This window comes from Prunus mume, linkage group LG7 (assembly GCF_029339155.1).
Source record: "Prunus mume cultivar Tortuosa linkage group LG7, ASM2933915v1, whole genome shotgun sequence".
Classification (NCBI taxonomy): Eukaryota; Viridiplantae; Streptophyta; class Magnoliopsida; order Rosales; family Rosaceae; genus Prunus; species Prunus mume.
In genome coordinates this window covers 11,664,549-11,686,719 of record NC_142704.1, presented here as the reverse complement: position 1 = coordinate 11,686,719, position 22,171 = coordinate 11,664,549, and the positions used below count along the sequence as shown (strand labels likewise).

The 22,171-nt window shown below is 36.8% G+C and overlaps 3 protein-coding genes across 4 annotated transcripts; 2 read left to right on the top strand and 1 right to left on the bottom strand.

Annotated features, from left to right (window-relative positions):
• The first annotated feature begins 1,569 nt into the window (after nucleotides 1-1,569).
• Nucleotides 1,570-3,819, top strand: LOC103336623 (AT-hook motif nuclear-localized protein 27). The gene is made up of 2 exons (XM_008239687.3): nucleotides 1,570-1,954; nucleotides 2,087-3,819. Exon 2 carries the CDS (start codon nucleotides 2,361-2,363, stop codon nucleotides 3,312-3,314), a length of 954 nt encoding a protein of 317 aa, XP_008237909.2. The 5' UTR covers nucleotides 1,570-1,954; nucleotides 2,087-2,360; the 3' UTR covers nucleotides 3,315-3,819.
• Nucleotides 3,820-7,605: 3,786 nt separating this feature from the next.
• LOC103336621 (ARID/BRIGHT DNA-binding domain-containing protein) lies at nucleotides 7,606-18,409 on the bottom strand. Of its 2 annotated transcripts, XM_008239684.2 has the most exons (15): nucleotides 18,133-18,409; nucleotides 17,901-18,016; nucleotides 17,110-17,423; nucleotides 16,850-16,989; nucleotides 16,680-16,719; nucleotides 13,638-13,690; nucleotides 13,044-13,089; nucleotides 12,223-12,315; nucleotides 11,207-11,329; nucleotides 11,024-11,075; nucleotides 10,869-10,935; nucleotides 10,261-10,327; nucleotides 10,100-10,150; nucleotides 8,277-8,369; nucleotides 7,606-7,884 (listed from the first exon to the last, which is right to left on the bottom strand). In XM_008239684.2, exons 3-15 carry the CDS (start codon nucleotides 17,386-17,388, stop codon nucleotides 7,789-7,791), a joined length of 1,200 nt encoding a protein of 399 aa, XP_008237906.1. In that variant the 5' UTR covers nucleotides 17,389-17,423; nucleotides 17,901-18,016; nucleotides 18,133-18,409; the 3' UTR covers nucleotides 7,606-7,788. The 2 variants fall into 2 exon arrangements, with proteins under 2 accessions (XP_008237906.1, XP_008237907.1); XM_008239685.2 differs by lacking the exon at nucleotides 17,901-18,016.
• Nucleotides 18,410-19,656: 1,247 nt separating this feature from the next.
• Nucleotides 19,657-20,302, top strand: LOC103336620 (taximin). Its single transcript, XM_008239683.3, has 2 exons — nucleotides 19,657-19,927; nucleotides 20,035-20,302. Exons 1-2 carry the CDS (start codon nucleotides 19,830-19,832, stop codon nucleotides 20,156-20,158), a joined length of 222 nt encoding a protein of 73 aa, XP_008237905.2. The 5' UTR covers nucleotides 19,657-19,829; the 3' UTR covers nucleotides 20,159-20,302.
• Nucleotides 20,303-22,171: the final 1,869 nt, after the last annotated feature.

The following is a 22,171-nucleotide window of genomic DNA, read 5'->3' as shown; positions in this document are numbered from 1 at the left end:
AAAGCTTGGTCACGCTCTAGATTGTGATTTTGCTGGGTAGAGGAAGCCCCCTTTTATAGGTACTTAGAGCCCTAATTCTAGCAATCCTCCATTCTCACTTTTCCTTTGCTTCTTTCCATTCACTTCCTTTTGGTGAAATTTCTTTAACCAGAGTGCATGGGTCACAGGCTCTTTGGGGTTCCAAGGTTTTTGTTAGGCTGGACCTCACCCATGGGGGTGAGGCGCCACCTGCTTTCTTCCTTGGTTTTCAAAATAGAGCTCACAGAGGAAAAGAGAATGGATGGAGTCGTTTGTTCTGTGGGTACTCTTCTTACACATATGGATTTCATTTGGTCCCTACCATGGCTCCTCGTTGACTATTTTGGAGTTTTGACAAGGGTGGAATATGATGCTAGATTTTTACAAGGCGCTGCGCTGGGCTTTGTTTACAGTATTGGGTTATTGATGTTCTATTTCCAGTCCGGTGGGTTTTCGTCAACTGCTGGAAATAGTCCTTTTATTTTGGGCATTTTACTGGTGTGGGTTTGTTTAAGTGTTGCAGCAGACTATTAGATGTTCTCCTAAGGTATTGGATCACTTTTTTTTCTCTCTCATGCTAACCCATGTGTTTGGACCCGAAGAATGGGCTTGAGTTCTAGTGCTCCTAAGTGGCCTAAAACTTTCATTCCTCGAACCCTCAATGGGCCCTGTGAGCGCTTGTTCCCGTCCATACCACAAATTTCTCAACAAGCCCTAGGTAATTATGTGGTTTGAGCCCACTTAAGCCTGCAACATGACTTGGTATTAGAATAGCGGTCCTTTACATAACATTACGTGTTTATTTAGCATGATTGTGCTTGAATTTCATCGCGTTACTATAAGTTGTGATTGGGCCATGTAACATTGGATAGATTGGTAGGCGTGAATTTATATTGCCGGTGTGTTTTGGTCCTTTTGCGTGGCGGACGCGCGTGTTTGGCTTGGTGTAACGCATGCCCCATGGCTCACACAGGTGCGTCCTAAGAATTCTTTGATGTCCCAATTGGGCTCCTTTTGCGGTCAATTATTTGTGCTGGGCCAAGAATAAAACTGGGCATAGCCTTTGGATTTTTGGGCCTCAACACTTGACAATCTATTATAGAATATGATTATATTATATCATAATCATACATGGCTATATTATATTATATATCAACTAAAAATAAATATGTTACTTATAGGGTCGGGTATGGAGTCGTGGATAATAATATCATCCCTGACTCATTTTCGACTGAAAATTTTAAAATTCAGGGATCTTCAACCTGCCCCCAAATTTTTCCTAAAATCTTCCCCCACTAAAATTGGGGACTCGATGGAAACCCGCCCCGACTTAAATTTATGCCCATCCCTAAATGTGATATTAAGGTGTAGTATAGAAGTAGCTTGCCTTAGCTTATCCAATATGCAAATATGACATAACCGTAAGTTGTGCTACAGTTTTGACCAAAAAGAAAATAAGTTCTGCATTTGAAAATGTAGACGCGCCAGGGGGCGCGTATAGCAATTTGAGGTCCTTTTTTTTTGTCTTGGTAATTGCTTGAATTGTGCTTTTACCTCACGCTTTTCCACCAATTCCTCCTCAAAACTCTCCTCTCTCTCTCTCTTCTCCAACTCATTCATTCATAGACCTCCAAATTTAGAAATTGAAGAATTTCATATACAGATACAGTGGTGTTTTCGCTTCACAGTCCCCTCCACAGCTCAACTCCGGCAACTTATTTGAGAAATTTCATAAACATAAAATCGCTGATAAGTGACTATATCTTGTTTCTAGCTCCTTAATTATTATTAATTTCTAAGTAGTGAGTGTATATCTGTTGAATATCACTCCGATCCCTTTTTTTGTTTGAAGATTGATCAGATCATTCCCATTGATCTTTGGATTTTTGAGGGCTTGACTTGCAATTTTGAAGTTGCTAGCACAAACAAACCTACTGTAAGGGAAGTAAGAGCTGTAGTTGAATCTTGTATATATGCATACATAGAGCTAGTAGGTTAAGCCAGCTAGCTTTATTTGGGAATTGGGTGTTTCTTCTGTGTGTATGTAACTGCTGATATGTTTGAATAGATAGAAGACTCAGCTGTGCAGTGTGCACCACTCAAGTCTCAAGCTACCCATTTCATTTGTAACCGATGAATCTCAGACTCCCATCAGATATTGACCGCTGCTGCATCTCAGTTTGTTGAATCAAAATATTTGACCCTATCAAAGAAAAGAAAAGACCGCCCAAGTTCACACACAAATACACTTTATAGACATATATCTATATATAAAGTGGTGAACGAAAGAAGAGAAAGGAATTAGGCTGGCAAATAAGTGGTGGGAGAAAATAGATGTGGCGATGGCGGGCTACAATGAGTCATTGTCTACAACCTCAGCCCCAACTGCTTCTCGCTACGTCCACCAGCTCTTCCACCCCGACCTCCACCTCCAAGTTCATCAACAACAACAACTACACCACCATCATCAACAACAGTCCTCCGTTTCCCACCACCAAGACGACCAAGATCACAACAATAACAAGATAATCGAATCCTCCGACACCGCCGCCACCAGTTCCGGCGGAGGAGGCGACGGTGGTGGTGGAAGTGGAAGTGGGGGTCCCACACGCCGCCCCAGAGGCCGCCCTGCAGGCTCCAAGAACAAACCCAAGCCCCCAATCATCGTCACGCGCGACACCCCCAACGCCCTCCGCTCGCACGTGCTGGAAATCTCGGCTGGCGCCGACGTCATGGAAAGCGTCTCCATCTACGCCAGGCGGAGGGGGAGAGGCGTGTGCGTGCTGAGCGGCAGCGGCACCGTCGCCAATGTCACTCTTCGTCAGCCTGCGGGGAGCGTAGTCACTCTTCACGGACGCTTCGAGATACTTTCGCTCTCTGGGACGGTGCTTCCTCCTCCGGCTCCTCCAGGTGCGGGCGGACTGTCCATATTCTTGGCGGGCGTGCAGGGACAAGTCGTTGGGGGTTGCGTGGTGGGCCCGCTGTTGGCTTCTGGTCCAGTGGTTTTGATGGCTGCTTCGTTTGGAAATGCTGTGTTTGAGAGATTGCCATTGGATGATCCGGAAGAGGGTACTCCTACTGGTGGTAATGGTGGCGGTGGAGGCTTGCAAGTGCAACAACCTACGGCGTCGCAATCTTCCGGGGTGACTGGCGGCCTTGGTGAAGGTACTGGGGGAAATAGCGGCGGCGGTGCTGGCCTTTTCAATCTGGGAGGGAATATGGCTGCTAACTATCCGTTTTCGGGTCCTGATTTGTTCGGGTGGGGTGGGGGAAGTACTCCACGGCCTCCGTTTTAGTAGTTACTTGCGATTCTGATTTTGAGTATGGTTTCCATGACATGGGGGTGTTGATGCTACTGCTAGCTAGCTCGTGTGAATCAAGCAACTACTTTTCTCAGATTTCTGAAGAGTTGTTGAAATTAAGGAAGGTAGCTTGCTAATTTGGTTGTCTGAATGTGATAAAATTGAGGATTAGCAGTCATCACATGAACATTAATTGAAGAGATTTCTTCAGTCAGTGGCTTCAATGGGAGCAAAGTATATATATTTACAACGGAAGAAGAATGATGAAGGCTTGGTGTGTTGAGTAGGGAAAAAAATAAGCAACAATTAAGGATATAGTAGAGACTTTGCAAGGTCAGTAAGTTATAATATTTATAAATCGATGGTGTTCTTTCCCATCTTCTTTCTTCAATATCCTTTGAATATGTCTCTCTCTTATAATTATAGCAGCTATGCTAGTTGTAGTGTGATGATGCACATTTCTAGGGTTTTATATATTAATGTCTCTCATGTTTCTCTAGATCTGTCCATCTTCTCCGGCACCAGTAATAATACTTCATATCCAACATTATGTTATGTGTTTCTGTTCATTTCTAGGATTGAATTAATATAAACTATGCGTTTCAGTTAGTGAATTTCAAACTTATATACACACACATGCTCACATGCATTCATATACTAAAAATGATTATATTCCATTGATTGCTTCTGTCTTACAAGATGGCCTGAAATGCTAGTTGAGAGTGTGGAATTGTTTGTGGTGCATGTGACGCTATGAGTTCTTCCTCTTTTTTTGATTCCTTGATTTCATTTTCTGTTACCCAACATAGAAAAAGCACTTGAGCACCTTGGAAAGCCTGCTTCACTCTTTTTACAGAGAAGAAAAAGAAAACCCTAGAAACTGAGTTCGAGAAACGATGACGATGCCAAAACCATCCTCTCTTACTGGTCACCCACAAACTTACAGTCGGCTGACCAAACGTTACAGCAGTAGAAAACTAGAAATTTAACGTTCGTGTCAGTTACAAAACGTAAATACAGTGTTGGAAAGGAGAGTTAAAAAAAAAAATATTTTTTGCACGTTTAAACATGCCTGCACTGCACTGCACATATGAACATCTGTCTCTCAGTCACTTTGGGATTTTATGTGAAACTTGAGCTCCTAGGGAATTAGTAATGTTTACCTATAGCTATATATAGAACAAAAGAAAACCCAATTCCCCAAAAAACTTGTAAATTCTTTATGATATGTTGAAAGCTGGAAAGAGGTTAATAAAAAATACCAAGAAATATATGGAACTTCTGTGTGATAAATATCATTAGTGTATGTGTTAAATAACTAACTCCCTCCCAGATCATATCATTTCATTTGAGAAAGCTATAGATGAATGGCTGCTTTGACCTCTTTCTGTATATGATGAGGATCACAATCTGCCCAACTGTAACGTTTTCTACTTGTCTATACTATAATATGAAAAAGGAAAAGAATTTCCAGATCTTTGGTTTTACACACTTGTTCTGCATAGCTTCTTTTCATTTGTTTCTTTTTTGACCGCTTTAATTAGTCTCAAGGTCTGACTCCCTTCAACATTTCAAGAAAATATGCAAACAAATCAGAGAAAATTATTTTCTCTCAGTTTCTTCTTCTAACATCATTAGGTTAGTTTGCTTCTGGCTTTGAAATTCTGTCTGAGCTACCTTACATATCAGATTCTTCTCCTAGCTTCAAGCCAAACAAAACAGAAGAACAATATGAAAAAGCTGCATATATGCATGTGGGCTTTCTTTTTAATAAGCAATATATTAGACACGCAAAGACTACATTCTTACTTTGAGTGGAACTAGAATATAGTTGATAGATAGCCAAAGGTGTGTCTTGGAAAAATCATATCAAAGTCATCTTTTTTTTTTCTTTTTTTTTTTTTTCTAATAAGAATTATTAAAAATCCAATAATAGTTTTAGGGCCCATTTGGGAGTGCTTCTAGAATAGTTAAAAGTGCTTTCAGACAACCAAAAGCGCTTCTGATAGCGTTTGACAGAAATGTTGAGAAGCGCTTTTAGGCCATAAAAGCGCTTTTTGGAGAAGCACCTGTCATGTGCTTCTTCAGGAAGCACTCCAAAGTGCTTTTCCAAGAAGCACTTATGTTTCTTATGAAAATTTCAACGTCGTTATAATAAAAGTGTTTTTGGTAAAAGTGCTTATAAGTAGAAGTGCTTCCTAGAGAAGCACTCCCAAACAAGCCCTTAATTGTATTAATTGTTTCCCTTGTAGTTTATGCATGTTACCAGTTTTAGTCAAATATTAAATCTACAAAGTGACGACATTTGAAATTTGACTAAAATTGGTAGCGCATCTAAACCAGAGATATAATATATTTAAACAATCACAGTGGTAGTTAATGGAGTCTAGCTTAATGAAAATGGTCTTAATTTGTAGTCTAATGGTCTCAAGTTGGAACTCTCATGACACCTCGACAATGTATGCCAGAAAACCCCATCTCCTTCCTAATTTTGGCAACAACAAAATAATCACAAGCAAAAGACGAAACTAGCATGAGGGCTGCCATGGGCTCTAGCTCGAGTAGCATTTTTTGAAAATTAAAATGTACTACATGTTCAATGGGGATTGTATCCCAAATGGTTAAGAGCATTTACACTAGCACCATTAATGTGATTAGCCGTATAAATACTTAGTAGGCCATTGAATGTAGCCTAGTAACCCATTGTCCACTCAACTTTGTAGGCCTATAATCATTTTAGATTAACTTATCTGCTCATTAAGAAACATAATCCCGCAGTAAACACTCATGACTTTTAACTCTCTACCCTTTCCTATTTTCTCCCAATGTTTTCTTAACTTGTCATCAATATTCAATTAGCTAGCCCACGGTGCGGGTTAAATGGAGAATGAGTTTCTAGTAGATTCTATATGATTATCTTCTTTGAAAAAGAACTTGCTAACAATATCAATTCATATGCAATAACAAAATATTTCAATTCTCTCAAGGATCGTAGGGCTCAACTTAAATAGGTATACTTTCAAATATGTTTGTTGAACATATTTTCATTTTGATAATATGTGTTTTTTAGTTGGATTTACTATGTATTTGTTTTATGTTAAAGCTTGAACTAATGTGGTTTATATGATTTAATGTGTACTAATGTTTCTAGAAAAACTATAGGAATGGTAAATACCAACAACAAAAATTATTAGATTTTAAGTTAATAACTTTAGCTAGTCCATCCGTTGAAGAATTTATAGTTCCACCCTTGCCCACAAGGGTATTGTTAACCAAATTAAAATCACTCTTACCTTGACATGTATGAATCACAGAGAGTATCACCAATACCAAACAACAACAAATCATGGCCACATGCGACTGCGAAACAGTTTACAATCACTAAACTAGTGATCCATAGTAAGGAAAAGGCTTGAAATCACCCAATTAGCAGAGCATCAACCAAAGAACATGTGGGGTCCAGTTGCCTCAAAGGCTTGAAATCAATTTGAAATCAGTTGGTGAAATCTTTGAAGAAATCAGGTTGAAAATCAGTATCTTTGAAGCATCTTTTTATAGGGCTTCCGAGCTCCAAGTCCACTAAAGATTTTTCCTTGACGTAAGGTACTTGGACAGTTCAAGTCAATGTGGGCTTCAAATTGCAGTCAAAGATTGCTTGCGGGTCATGACTTTTTATGACTTGTAGTTAAGTTTTGACCAACTTGTGAGACCCACCAACCAACAAACAACTCCGGCCTTCCGCCAAATTTCTGACATATCGGGCCATTTCTTTCTTGCATGATCGATCTGTTTTACTAAAACTTGAGGCGAGACCTGTAATTTACTCCAATTGATAGCCGCCTTGCTGGCTCGCTCTTGAGTTGCAAAATCGAGTTGTCTTGTAGTCTGAATTAGCCTTGCTGGCTTTGCATGCTTCTAAGGTACAACCGAATTAAAATACGGCACCCCCCCGTTTGGGAATGTTTTATTATTATTATTATTATTACATGCAACTTCTGTGCATAGTTGCATTCACGCAACTCTACTAACGTAACCGAGAGAGCATCATGGAGATGGCATCCCCACAAAAGAAACCTAAGTAATCGATTCGAATCAGCACTGAGCGTACGGAAGAAAATATAGCGCCGCCAGACAGTTAAGGAGTTAACCCAAACATCAAATGGGATTTTAAAAGTTGGGTTAAGAGTGGGTGGTGCTAGGATTATTGCTGGGGGATTCATGTTCACGTTCATGGGGGATTTTAACCCAAACGTCAAATTTGGCGGAGCAAGTTCCACTCTACTCATGCAGAAAGCACATGGATGCTGGTAAATTTGACTGAAATAACGGATTATACATCAACTCAAATTAGTTCCAACCTTCAACCTAAATCTCTCCCAACATAAAAATAAAAATAAAAATAAAAAATGTAATTCCTACACTGAAAAATTGATCAACTAGCCCACTAAGGGAGGAAGGTTCAAGCTGATCACTGTTCAAAAGGAACACGCACGAACAACCGGCCATGTAGGCTAACCACAGCAGATGTTTGAAGCGGATCAATTTTGCCAGGTAAGCTCACAACCTGAAAACCAGGACAAAGACTAAATGTAACCTCTTTTTTTGTTTTAGCTGGTAACAATTCAAATTTATAAAGAAAATGTGCACTGAAGTAACAAATTGTTGATTCTAACGGTTTTGCAACCAGCTCAGACACTCCAGGTAGATAGTTTAAACACCACAAATTCCAGCAAATAGAAAAAACAAAGTTTCTTGCGGTCCAAATTAGTTTATTGCCTATGGGGATTGAAATGGAATTCCCAGCAGGTGACATCATTTTATTTTACTTTTTTTTTTTTCGGGGCATAATGCTTCCTTTTCTCAATTCCAACCTTGTCTACCCATTTCTGACATGCACAAACCTTAAAAGCCAGTGGCGACCTTTCTCATTAGTCAATGCTGAAGCTAAAGAGATACCTTTTTAAATGGTGTAATACCCCAAGGATTGTCAACCTGCTCTGGTTGGCCTGTTATAACCAGACGTCCAGCTGGATCTGATTGGACTCGCACCTGATACGTACCATAGATTAGAACATTCAATCATAGATGTCAAAAATGATGCTGTGAAAATTTTCCAGCCATATGTCAAGTGATGCCATATGATCCACAATTGTATTCATGGTCCACAAGTATTTAAGGACAATACAAAAAAATAGGGACTTGTATATTTTCACTCACACATATTGCATCATGGCATGAATACATACGGAGAGAAAAAAAAAAACAAACATAGACATGCAAATGAAGATGATTAACCTACAAATTGTCCGAATTGTCACATGATTGACTTCCTCTGCCAGTCATGAACAAATGTTGTGGAGATGTTGATGACATGGGGAAAGTAACAACTACTGGTTTTTGGTGGTTGTAATTCAGAAAAATCTTATGATCTCATCCAAGGGAAGGTACAGTTAAATTCCCAGGTTTTTGAAAATGGAAACAACAATCCAGATGATGTTTCAACTGGACAAAATGCTTCAAACCATCAGCTAGCCAAGTGTTACAAGTCTCTGACCAACATGTACAATACAAGCAAAGTGTCCAAATAAGAACTTCATAAGCTCTATTTTTGGAAGACGCTACAAAAGAGGATAAAGACCCTGCTTAGAAATGAACTCATAGAGGAGCTCTAGTGATTCGATGAAGCATGAAGACTTGGCATGTTGAAGGCAATGACTGGTTAAGCAACATTATTTAACACACAAGATTGACTCCCTATTGTGAGAATGTGAAAGTATAAAGTCCCACATTGGAAAGTTAGAAAACCTTGCAAGGGCTTATAAGGAGTTGAGCTACTCCCCTCATTGCCAATTGGTTTTGGGGTGGAATCTCAACTTCACCTATGAGAAAATATGTAATGTGATCATCACACAAGAAACGTTCGACAAGCTCAAATTAACATTTAAGAAATGTCCCATTTTCCACCAGCTTTCTTGGTTTAGAAACGGAAATGAGACAAATGGTTCACTTGTATCAATTTCTATTTCTAAGTTGTGTCAATACGAAGTATGGTATGATATAGTGCCTGTTTGCCATCTCTAATGTGGATGTGTGGGACTTAACAAAGGAATTAAGTCCTGCTACTACATTATTAATTTTGATGGATCCATTTTACTAAATGGAAATTCTTCTGCAGGCTTCATTATTCGTGATACAAATGCTAAACCTTTAATAGCAGGATCTAGTCCGCTTGGTCATAAATCTGTTTTGCAGGCAGAAGCTCTCGTTTTAAAGCAAGCAATTTATATGGGCATCGAGGTTTAGATTGTCGTCTTTGGAAAATGAAGGTGACTCCAAAATCTTAACTTTCCTATGGATATTTTACTTGGGTTTAATTTTGATCTGTAAGGTTATAGCATCCCTAGAGGATCTTCATTGTAATTGTACTTTGTTTTAAATAGTTTGACCCAAAAAAAAAAAAACACTAAGCACATGTAGGCTCAGACACAAAACCCCCCACATAAATGCATTCCTTAATCACAGTTATTATCTTTCAACAGATCTCAGGGATCAAAGGAAATAACATATCATTCATCACCAATAGCCACACTAAATGTGGAATAACTAATATCAGAAGGGTGGTAATAAAAAATCATGCAACTGCTCCATCTCAGCCATCCAATTATAACCATTGAAACAATGATCATGCTAAAATCCCCATGTTAACATTCATTATATAAATAAGTACAAAGCAGAGATAAACAGAAGGGTAACAGGAAGAGGATTCTACAAGGGCTCACCTCCTCACGCAGAAGACCAGGTACCAAAGCATATACCTCAAAGCAATCTTTCTGAGCATATAGAGAGTGAGAGTAGTTAGAACCAACAAAAGATAGCCAAAATTTGAATCAAATCTAGATCTTGGGAAGAATATCAGGAGAAGAATACAAAACGCACTTACAGTTTCTCGTACATTGATCTTCACCCAATCAGCTGGAGGTCCAAGATCAACAACAGTCGTGACTACCCTACCAGATGAAAACATGTAGCCTTTGATTTGATCAGGAAAAAAAAATAAAAAAATCAAATGCAGCCTTAATGTAAATCAGATTTGTTGCTTAATAAATGTACTTAACAAAGTTTTACCTTCTTGATGGCATGGGGATGTTTTGAGGCAGTTAGGGAATATATTGTTTGTTACTTATTACAGCCCTCCTAAAAGGTGCACTTCTATTATTTCTCCAACACCCAAAGCACAAAGGATAGTCAAATGTCCAATGGTCAAAATCTTTTTAAAGTCCTTTCCTTCTTTTGCAAATGAAGATTTATGAATCCAAAACTATACACAAATGTTCTAGTAAGATTTCTTCCAAATTCAGGTATAACGCAAAAGAGTCCACAAAAGTAAAATGAATGCTAACACAATCACATCTTAGCAATGCATGAAAATAAAAATAGTTAACTTAAACTAGTACAGAGAAGAGGTGATCTAAAACAGAGAAATCATAGCAAAAATATAACATATATAATATATAATTACAGAAATGACCAACGAATAACAATCGTAACTGCTTATCTGCCTCAATATTTGCAGTTGCATGCTCCAGGTTAGTTGGTGCCCTGTGTTTAATCGAACCTGACAACACAAGACAATATTATTTTAAATGCATTTTTGCATAAAATATAGATTGGCCAGAAATATATTTCATTGTTGGGAAACATACCAATGCTTTTAAGATTCTTTTCACGCTTTGAGGTAGAACTTAAGTTCTTGTCCTACAAAAAAAAAATCATTTTCAAGATAAAAAAAAATTGAACTGTAATGAAAGATGTACAAATTCTCCAGACATACAAAACTAATAAAAATAAGTAGAATCATTATATGAAGACATAGAGTTTCAGTGCACCTTAATAATAGGCTCAGCAACTTCACCATATCCAACAAGACGCTGTGCATGCCAACCCTGCATAGCACGAGCTGCAGCATCCCTTCGTGCCCTGCCTGATCCAGGAGTTTGATGACCACTTGCCTGCACAAGAGACAGATGAAAGTATCACTGAGAGAGAGAGAGAGAGAGAGAGAGAGATATATATATATATATATATATAAAATATTATGCAGTTAGTGCCTTATACTGATTACTAAGAAAGTCAACTAAACAACACCATGAAAAGTTTCAGTTAAGTAAAATCAACACTAACCCTCAGCCTATGTTGCACAGATACAGATACAGGTATGGCGATACGATACGATACATATAGCAATGCGGAAAATCTAGAAAAACTAGCATACCAGTATGGCAAGGATATGGACATTAAAATAATATATACTTGTAAACATTATTTACATTGCAAATTAATTGTTCATCTATCATGTTCATTTTCCATGATATCACACAAAATAAAATAAAAAAATATTAAAGCATGCTTATTCTCCGTGCAAAATAGCAAATCTTCTTCTTTCTTCTTATTTCTCGGCGCCATTTTTTTTCTCATAATGAGAAATCCTAGGTCATTTCCTCCTTCTGTCAAACATGAAGAAGTGGGGTAGGTCTGATTAACTTTTAAAAATTAAATTTGAAACACATATTTTTTTTAATGTTTCAAAAAGACCACTGAATTTTTAAAATAATTTCAAAATGACCCCTGGAAATCTCTTGACCATATCACGCTGTCCTGCGTATATCAATGCTGTATTGATGACATTTCCCGTAGTCAACTAAATAAAAACCCAACAATACCCCATTTTCTGTATTGGATATGTATCCCAGTGTATCTAACCGATATCATTATCCGTATCCCTATCAGATTCTCACCCTGGCTCAATTTGGAAGAATCAGTGCAACATCGCCCTTAGCCTAGTACAGAAAAGGATATTCTAGATGCAATCAAAGAAGTACATAATAAATAAATGAAATTCCACCTCCTTCTCAACGGTCGTGGACTGAGTGATGGGTCCAACAGGAAGTCGAAGCTCACCAGTTTGCCTCTTATGCTTCTCATACTCCAAAAGTGCCTGCACAAGTTGATATATTCAGGGAATAGAAGACAAATGAAATAATACAATCATTGGCAACAAGTAGCAATTTGATATGATGACTAAAACCATAATACCTCAGAAACAGAGTCTAATAGGAACAGATTCAAGGAACTCATTTTTAGTGGGGTCAAGCTCCCTGTGAGAAATAGAGCTTATACACCTTTCACGACAGTAAAGATAATCGAAAAACATAGCATATCCCTTTTGTATGTTAAGAAACAGGAAGCATATCCCCTTTATTATGCAAATGTAACAACGAATCCACTTTATTATTAAGTATTAACCTTATTAACTAGACTAGAAGACCCAAGTCATGATCCTCCCACTTAACTACTATCCAAATAGTGTTCCCAAAACCTATATGAATAGAATCATACATAGTACAGTAATCATCATGAGTTAATGCCTACTGTTAAATCAAGTTTCCTTTTGTTTGTTTTTTTTATACACATAAATCCACCAATCGGCAAAGTGAAACAGCTTTGAAACTGCCCTTCCCCCAAGAACCTACACAACCTTTGGGAGGCAGGAAACACTAAGAAATGGCTAGATAGGTACCTCTGGGGGTTTCAAACCTCAGACCACATGGGAGCAAACCATGGGCCTGGCCATTCCACCTAACCCATCGTTGGTGATAGATCAAGTTTCTATTAAAGGAGCAAAATTAGTAGTTGATCATCATCTCGTCCCTAAACAGGCATTACCTTCTCATAAAATATGCGGAATGTCCAAGATACTGTTGTGCAAGTCCTAAAGGAGATAAAGAGAAACAGTTCAGTCCATCAGATGGAATAATGTACTTTGCAAAGATTTAGATAAAAAATAAGAGCTGTATTAAATCCAGCAACATAGTATGTTATGAAGCTAACAACCCAAATAATAAATAATAAATAATAATAATGGAAAATATAGCAGCAAGATTTTAGTTGTCTGCAACATTTCTTTTCTTTGCTTTTTTTTTTTTCTTTCCGAGGACATGATCCATATGCAGATCATTAACCAAAATCCATAATGACCTCCAACAATAAAACAGCTAAACTCCAAATGTCTAAGAAATTCAGCTTCTAAATTTTTTGTAACAGCAATCTTTTCTTTTATATTGGGGACGTGAGCTATATGCAGCTTACAAACCAAAATCTGTAACAACCTGCAACAGTAGATCATCTAAACTCAAAATATCAAAGTAAGGTAGGTTCCATGCTATATTTTATATAAGAGTACCGCAAGTTCTAAACTTTAAGATTAATGCAGGTTCTAAATGATTGCTAGAAAACAACTACAAACAATATATCCCTTACTTGGGCGGGTGGAAGGACTCTCCTACTTGCCGCCATAACTTTGATGCAGTCACCTGCAGTTACCCAGAATATAATCCAACAAATAAATATTTAGACATGATCTCTTACTCCAGCACATAATTTAATGTAATCAAAACTCCAATTGCAGATTCATATATTGAAGTGCAATTTTAAACTCAATCAAGTTTTCAGGAAGTTTTTAAATACTCCTAAAGTCCTTGTAGCTTATAAGTTTAGGGTTTTAATGATAATAAAACCAGGGCAGCAAAGACTCTTATGCAAGCAATTATAAACCACAATAACAGTTATCTTTTACTAATCAATAGAAACAATAATAATTCCTCTTGTCAACGTCAATATTACATGAATGGAAAAAGGTAAAGTTTTTTAAAGTGGCATAACGCATTGTGCAAAGGAACCTACAGAATCTAAGAAACAGTTTCCTATATCATCAGGGCCAAGGCTTAGTCAATATTCCAAGCATATGCACAACTTCCTAAATAACTATGTTCAAAAAGTTTGTCTGTGTTCCAGTTCCATATAAAGTTTTGAGGAGCGAAACAAAGAGTTAGGGATTTGGTTTGATATGAGCCTAGCATTTTGCAAATTTAAGCTCAAATTTCTGTAATGTTGAAAGGCCTTCAATGCTGAAGGTACCTGAGTAATTTAAAATGCAAAGTTAGAAATGAAGTCTTTCATTTAGTTCACCAAATAGGATGGTGCATACAATCAGGCAATAGATGTGCACTTCCACACATTGCACCCTTTTGTATGTGTCAAAAAGAAAGATAGTAGATGGAAAGAGAAAAGAAAGAAAGTATATGGAACAATAAAGAGAGAAGAAGAAGACAAGGAAGAGGAAGAGGAGGAAGTCAGCTAGGGTTTTCTAGTCCTCACAGTTTGAATACCAAAGTCTAAAAAATAATTTACATGAAGGCGGGAGGCCAATCCAAGTCAAACAAGGAAACAAAAATAAAATAAAATCACACCATAAATGGAATCTAGAATAATGGAAAGTTCCCAAACAAATTAAATAACATTAAATAAACTGCATAAATTCTAACATTCCCACTCAAGCGCAATAAACTAGTACCATAGCACGGCTGAAGTGATGCTACAAACAAATATTTTTTTGACACATAGCCAAACAGTAACAGGTCAGCCAATAAACTTAAGAGCAGTGTTTAACATCAGGCAAATTAATTTATGACGGCTCACGTTTTAATGTCCAAGGGATTCTTCTTTAGAGTTACCCAAATCGAAACCTTAAGAGTTTTAATAAATCGTTGAAGCTCTTCAAAATTCTCTTTGATTCTCATAGTATTTATCTATACATTGTATCAATGGACATGGCTCCACCTCTCCTCATGTGTGAAGCATATGGGTAGACTTGGGGTGACTCCAAGCCACCTTTGGTGTGTTTCTCAACACCAGTGTGATGCCAGAATTTTTCTTTAGGGAGTGATTAAAAACACCCAAAGGACGGAGTGAGTCCGGATCTCTTTTTATTCCTTCCTCTTACTATTGTCCTACATCACATTTCTGGAAGACATAGGAACTATTGTTTCATTAAATGTTTCTTTGCAAATCATGTTTCAAAAGCATTCTTTCGGAGCTGGTGATGGATACAAGAAGACAATTTGCATTTGTCTGAGCATAACATAAATCTTAGAAAGGAAGTTAGTAGAATTATACTTGTTTTCCTTTCGTCAAAATCAATCCAGAACCAAACCAGTTTTACCTGCCTAAGTTCCCTATACATAGATGGTTACGCTTGGTTCTTGGTTAATTTGAACAAGTTCAATTTGTTTTTTCGCGCAAAATTGAACTAATTTGTGAGAAATTAATTCAATTTGCTTTGAAAATTCAAAACTTTTTGGGTGAGATTATCACCATCATACCAAAGTTTTGAGATTGGAGGTAGTTAAAGCTAAACTCCCTACTCCTCAATAGGTAATTTACTATATGGAATTTTCATAAGCCTGTTGAATTTCAGAATTTAAGATTAGACTTGAAGTTGTCAAATTTTTGCTTTGAATGTGATATATTGTAGAACCTTGCAATCCAATACTATTCTTGGATTATTAATGGTTTTAAAAATCCAGCAACCCCTACACAACCACCTCTAATACAATAACAAATTCTACAATCTAAAAGATTGTAAATGTGGTTCAGAACATTGTTTTTTCTCAGATGCTTTTGATGACCAAATGTTTGTGATAAATAACATCCAATGTAAGTCCAACTTATTGGTTGGTGCAGGTTAAAGACAAGACTGCACACCAGCAGTACCCTTAGTCATTTTGAAACTTCAAACACCCAAATTGGAACTTTGTAATACCCTTTTAACATTCTTCTATTTGTCTCAAACTTCCATCAAATATCTTCATCTTCTATTTCTTTTATTTTTTTCCTCTCAGGGTAAAGCATTAAAGTTGTGAGTGAAAGCCTATGGGAAACAGAAAGAGAATCACAAAAAGGCCCATAAATGTTATACATATGGACCATAATTGTTTTAAAGATCAAAATTAATAGAGTTGAACAATAACGTCCTGATTTTCTCAAAGTTACCAAAATTTACCAAATTCACTATATATAGTGGGTGAACTTTCCCTCACATGATTCAGACAATATTTCATATGCCACAAATATAGTTGGTGAGCTTTTCCTCACCAAAATCATTGTATAAAGTTGGTGAACCTTCCCACACATACCATGAATGAGCCCACTATAATTCAACTATCAACTCGTTTAATCTACTTATCAGGTTCCATTCATTTGCATCTATCATAAGATCCCAGTATTTAACAGTCCAGACAATAAATTAACGATAGGACAAACATTTTTAAATTGCAAAAGTATAGTTTCAATAAGTTTGGCACGGTTTGGTGAAATTATAAACCAGTAAATCTATGGAACTTTCAATTAAATTCTAATTGAGTACAAGCATTCTTTGCAATGCTTTGTCTACAGCAGACAGATATGAAATTATGCTAAGCATTAAGTTTAATTAATCCAAAGAGAAACAAGATGCATACATACCACATCGTAGCCACCCAATCTAGTAACAGCCCTCCATAACCTACATCCCACAAAAAGTATGCAGAGATTAGACCACACCTGATTTCAGTCTTCAGACACACATAATTACTCTTTTATACGCAAAAGACACATAATTTATACAGTGAAAATAATTATTTCCAGAATCTTACTTAAGGCAATTCAGCGGCTCTCCATAAAACTTAGGGGCCTTAAATTCCAAGGTGTTTTCCTTGTAGAAACTTTCCACCTCCTTCATAAATGCTGCTTGCTGCGATGGCGTACCATCCCCCGTATCCTCAGCCTCAGCCATCTGCAAATTAGAAAAGCAAAGTAAAAGAAGAAATGCAATTGAGAAATATAGCCGGGAAAGAGAACACTCATTGCATTAAAGTCATTCATAAACAAAAACATTATGTCTGGAACTAGGTACCTCAGTATCGTTCGACCCATTCTTCAACTCCCCCACCCCTACATGTTTATCTACAGGTTTGAGCTGATTTTTGACAGTGGCATTGCTGCCATCAGCCTTGTTTTCTATGGGCACATCACTAAGAAGAGCCTCATTGACTTTAACATCATCACCAACATTCCCCTCATGAGTAGCCGGCTTGTCCTGAATAGCATCCCTCATAACTTGATCATTTGTTTCTGGCTGAGGTGGCTGCCCAAGTTGATCCTTCTCTTGGCCCAATTTTTCCTTGTCCTCCATCTAAATTATACTGATTTGATTTTACACTCTGAAATCTGAATACAATATAATATTCAATCAGATAATGTTCATTTTATATATACTAATAAAATGAAGTAATATATATACTGCTTCCTTCCTGGCACTGAATGGAATAAAACAAACACATAAATTAACAAAACACAGGAGATGCAATGGCACTTTTGGTTTCCCCTGTTCTTGAGAAATAGTTTCTGGAAAATCCAAACCCTAACATTCGGCCTGGTCCTAGCAAGAGTGTGACGTGCTCAATCTCTTGTTTTATTTTTTTAAATTAAATAATATATAAATAAATAATGTACGAAAGAAAGAACGCACAACCAATCGAAGTTGTTTGCTGCGGTTTCGTTGATTTAACTAGGGGACCGAAGAGAGGAATAATAAAATTGGATCAAAAGACACGAAAAGAGTTATAATTTATAAATTCAAACACTCAAGAGAATACCAAGAAAATGGGTCTTAGAGATAGAGAAACGCGGTGAAGCGAAGCTTGCCTTTGTTGCCTGTAGGCTGCAGGGGTAAAAGTGGCGGCCGAGACTGAGACTGAGAATGAGAGTGAGAGATAGGACCGGCAGAGAAGTGAAACGGCGTCGTCTAGGGCAGGGTAGGGCTTTGGGGTTGGAAATGCAGCAGCAGGAGGTAAATTAATGGGAGGGCAGAGACAGATAAGTAAATAATAATACAAGGAAAGTGAATTGTTGTTATCCGGAATACATGGAAACGTACCTTTTTGTTTTTATGAATGAACTATGGCATCATGTTGAGTAGAGCTTGTAAGTAAGAGAAGATAACAGCACCTCTCAGTGCTGCAATTTTATTTAACGCCGGTCGACAGTTGACGAAGACGACACCAAAATTCAGCAAAAACCAAAAGCCACTGCTGTGGTGATCTGCTCCCTCTCTCTCTCTCTCTCTCTCTCTCTCTGTGCTCTTTTGTTCCTCCTCTCCGATTTTAAAGCACTTTTGACTCGACATTAGTGAACACTCAACATCTGGACAATTTACCTTACCAAATTCAATTCCAGGGCTTTTTAAATGGACCTGTTAATCGGTTTAGTTTAACATGTTTTTTAATATATTATTTTTAAAGTTTTAAAAGGGCTTAAATGTCTATTTGGGCTCTAATTTTGCATGACCATGCCCAGTTAGATGGCCCATACTAAGCAGTTACGAGAAGAAGGCCCAGAAATGGGTTAAGGAATCATGATGGGTTAAGAAATGGCCCATACTAAGCATCAATTTTTGAATCTCAATTGGAGAACATCAGAAATTAACCAAATAACTGAATAAAAAATAAGACGAAATAAATTCTATTTATAACAATAGATCAAATCAATACAACAGTAAATTAAATTAAAAATACTGATTTTGTTGGTGATAGAGTCCTGCAGAGTTGTAGTGTCCTTATCACAAATCAAAGCCTATAATTTGATTCCAAAATTCTATGTACTCTAGCTTGAACGAATTATCTATTATATAAAGGTTTGAAGACCAGTGACGAACTCAGGAATCTTACCTTATAAGATCATAGTGTAAAAATTCTCCCTTTTTTTTTTTGGGTGGCAGAGGCGGCAATGGAGGAGATGGGGGTTAAATGGTTTTGGAGAGGCTGGGATCGGGTGGAGGGGTTATGGAATGGCTGGAACTATTTTAACTTTTTAAAACGACTCTGTTTTGGCCGGTGTGTTTAAAAATAAAAATAAAAGCGCTAGGCCTAAACCAAGCCGTTTTGGCCAACATGTTTTAAAAAAAACTGATACCTCAAGAAGACCTTCAAACTTATTTTCATAGAGTCCATAGAATCGTTTGACCCCATTAACCTCACTATAGGTCCGTCTCTACTAAAAACTGATACCTCTTCATCGAACAACTGTTAACAAAATTTGAATTTCAGATAATGATATTATATAAAAAAATGAATTTATCATTAATTATATTTAGTAATGATTAAGCGAAAAAATAAAATCTCTGTTGAGTCGCACGCAATGAATACAAAAACAGAAGAAGCTTCAACGCGGAAACCATCCGGAGGAAGTCTTCGCACGTAGTTCACAATCTAGACTTTTGACCAATAGAAAAACCGAAGAAGCTTCTGGGAAACGAATTTCCTCAAATAACCCCAACAACTTCAACAAATTCGAATATCCTTGAGTTTGACAAAGGACAATTCTGTCCAATCCGAAAACATACCAGAGAGGGTGGCGGTTACATTCCGCGTCCTCCTCACGTCAGGCTTCCCTTCCTTGGAATTAATTTACAAGTCCGCGTCCGCCTCACAGCAGGTTTCCTTCCTACAATTTAATTTACAAGTCCGCCTGCCTTTATGACAACTTCAACATTCTCCATCTTCTCCTTCAACCCATGTATATTAAAGAGATATGAGACAAGTGTTTTAGGTGAAGGCTTTTTGTTGATCAATTAGCATGGGAGATTGCAGGCCATTGGGTTTCTTGCTGGGTTTGCCTTTTGCTTTGGTTGCATTGGTCTTATCTGTTGTTGGTGCTGTCATCTGGGTTCTTGGGTGAGTTCATTCTTACACATGCAATGGCTGTCTTCTAGTCACATGAATTATCTTCTTGTTAAATCAATTTCTTAGATGTAATGTTCTTTCTTCTTTTTATTTTGCAGGTCGGTTTTGAGTTGCTTGTGTCCATGCTGCTGTTGTGTTGGTGGGCTAGCGAATTTGGCGGTCACTCTTATCAAGCTTCCTGTAAAAATAATTAGATGGTTCATCGATCAGATCCCTTGTTGAAGATGTCAGAGTAGGGTTTCTAGGGAATTTGTAAGATTATTTGTTCTGATTTTTCAGAAAATTCATGATTTGTAATTAGGTAGTATATTCGATTACACCACCATATATTGTTTGATTATATGTTGCATTTGTTATTTTTCTTCATCTGTGTCGAGTTGTTTAAGAGTTTGTGCACTGGGCTGGTAGAGGACTCCATGATGGTGGATCGTGGGATAGGAAGTTTTCTAATTGAAATTTTATATGATATCAACACATGGCACCTCACACTTCTCCTCAAATTTTGCGATTATAATTTTTATTTTATTTTTGGGTATCAATTTTGCGGATATAAAATTTCATTATCATATTTTAAGAATACAATCTACATTATGTGGACTTTATTGGAAGATTGAGGGCCGTTTAATATTTTACTTGGATCTATTTTTTAAACTCAAAAACAATTTTTGAGTCTAAAGCCCATAATTCTCTTTTGATAAAGCCCATTTTTCAAAAGTCCAACTAAAAACAACTTTAAAAAGGACCAATTTTTTTTTTTAAATTTAAGAAAAAGAGGTTTTACACTCTCTCTCTCTCTCTCTCTTCTTTTGTTAATTTCAATTTGGGAATCTATGGTTTCTGATTTAAATTTCAAATTTTTTTAGGTCTTAAAAATATTTTGGAGTTCAATATCAAACAAGTTTTTAGATCTTAAGATCAGTATATAAATACTCATGTTTTAATAAAAATCATGTGTTTTTAGTAAGATATTATATAGTCCCTTAAAAGCTTTGACATAAGCCCACACACACGCACTCAAGATGGTATCTAGTTTGAGTTACAAACATTTATTAAAATAACTTGGTGGCTATTTTTGGATCATATTCCTAGTTCTAATCATTGTCAAATTTTTTTATTTGTCAAATGGGGTTTAGTTTTTAATAACGGTACGGGCATCAACTTGACAAACTTATAGTTATAGATACCATCACATGTGGCAGTCCATTTTGTTCTTTCATCTCATCTTTCTTTTTGAAATTCCATAATTTTTTGCAACAAAAAGAATTTCACCCAAAAAAAAAAAAAAAACACTTTACGATTCCCCTCCCTCCTCCCTTTCACTTCAATAAAACCCTAAAAACACGAGGACTTATATCATAAACAAATTAGTTAATGATGACCTTGATACAGAAACAAAAAGAATAAATGAGATTAACCTGTTGATACCTAAGAAGACGCCCACAAATCAGCACAAAGAAAATAAAAGTTGATGATGGCAATGCGTGAAGTAAACTACAAATGCAGCAGAATCAGAGCAGCATGATTGTATATTTATTAAGTTGCCTTACTTTAACAGGATTTGCATGAGTGAGCACCGGAGTGAGCTCAAGCGAACCAGCAGAGTGAATGACGCGAGAAAAAAAATATTCAAGAAAAATGCATTTGTTTTGTTTTCAATAATAGGGGTCTTTGAGTTTGATTTGAGTTTGAGTTTTTAAAAATGGGCCTACTATACGAGTTTTTGGGCCTTTAGATTTAAAATCTGTTTTTGAGTTTATAAAATTAGACTCAAATCAATTACTAAACATGCCCTTATTTTTTATACAAATTTATAAATAAACCCAATCCTAGACATGTATTTATAAAAAAACCCAAGCACTATTTAAACATAGAAACACACCCAAAATTAACCCCAAAGTCAACTTTTTGGGTGTGTTTATAAATGGGTTTTGAGTGTGTGTAATGATGGGTTTTGGGTGTGTTTATATGTTTAAATAGTGCTTGGGTTTTTTTATAATTTCAACCCCCATTTTGGGTGTTTTAGTGAAACTCCCTATTTTTTATTCCAAGAACAGGAAGGTTCCACCAAAAGCAAACAAGGTTGAGATTTACGACCCTTTTTGCTTCATTCCTTTTGACATTGATTGTCAATGAAATTGAAAGACAAAAATAGGCTATGATAGAAGGACTAGCTTCATATCTAAAAGTTTCAAACTTTTAATAAATAAAAAACCAAATGGTTGTTCCCTCATCGTT

Coding starts and splice junctions, on each gene's coding strand:
- LOC103336623 (XM_008239687.3), top strand. CDS start 2,361: ATGGCGGGCTACAATGAGTCATTGTCTACAACCTCAGCCCCAACTGCT.
- LOC103336621 (XM_008239684.2), bottom strand. CDS start 17,388: ATGGAGGACAAGGAAAAATTGGGCCAAGAGAAGGATCAACTTGGGCAG. Junction 13,090..13,637: donor GAGTCCTTCCACCCGCCCAA/GTAAGGGATATA, acceptor TATCTCCTTTAG/GACTTGCACAACAGTATCTT. Junction 11,076..11,206: donor TTGCTGAGCCTATTATTAAG/GTGCACTGAAAC, acceptor TTTTTTTTGTAG/GACAAGAACTTAAGTTCTAC.
- LOC103336620 (XM_008239683.3), top strand. CDS start 19,830: ATGGGAGATTGCAGGCCATTGGGTTTCTTGCTGGGTTTGCCTTTTGCT. Junction 19,928..20,034: donor GCTGTCATCTGGGTTCTTGG/GTGAGTTCATTC, acceptor TTTATTTTGCAG/GTCGGTTTTGAGTTGCTTGT.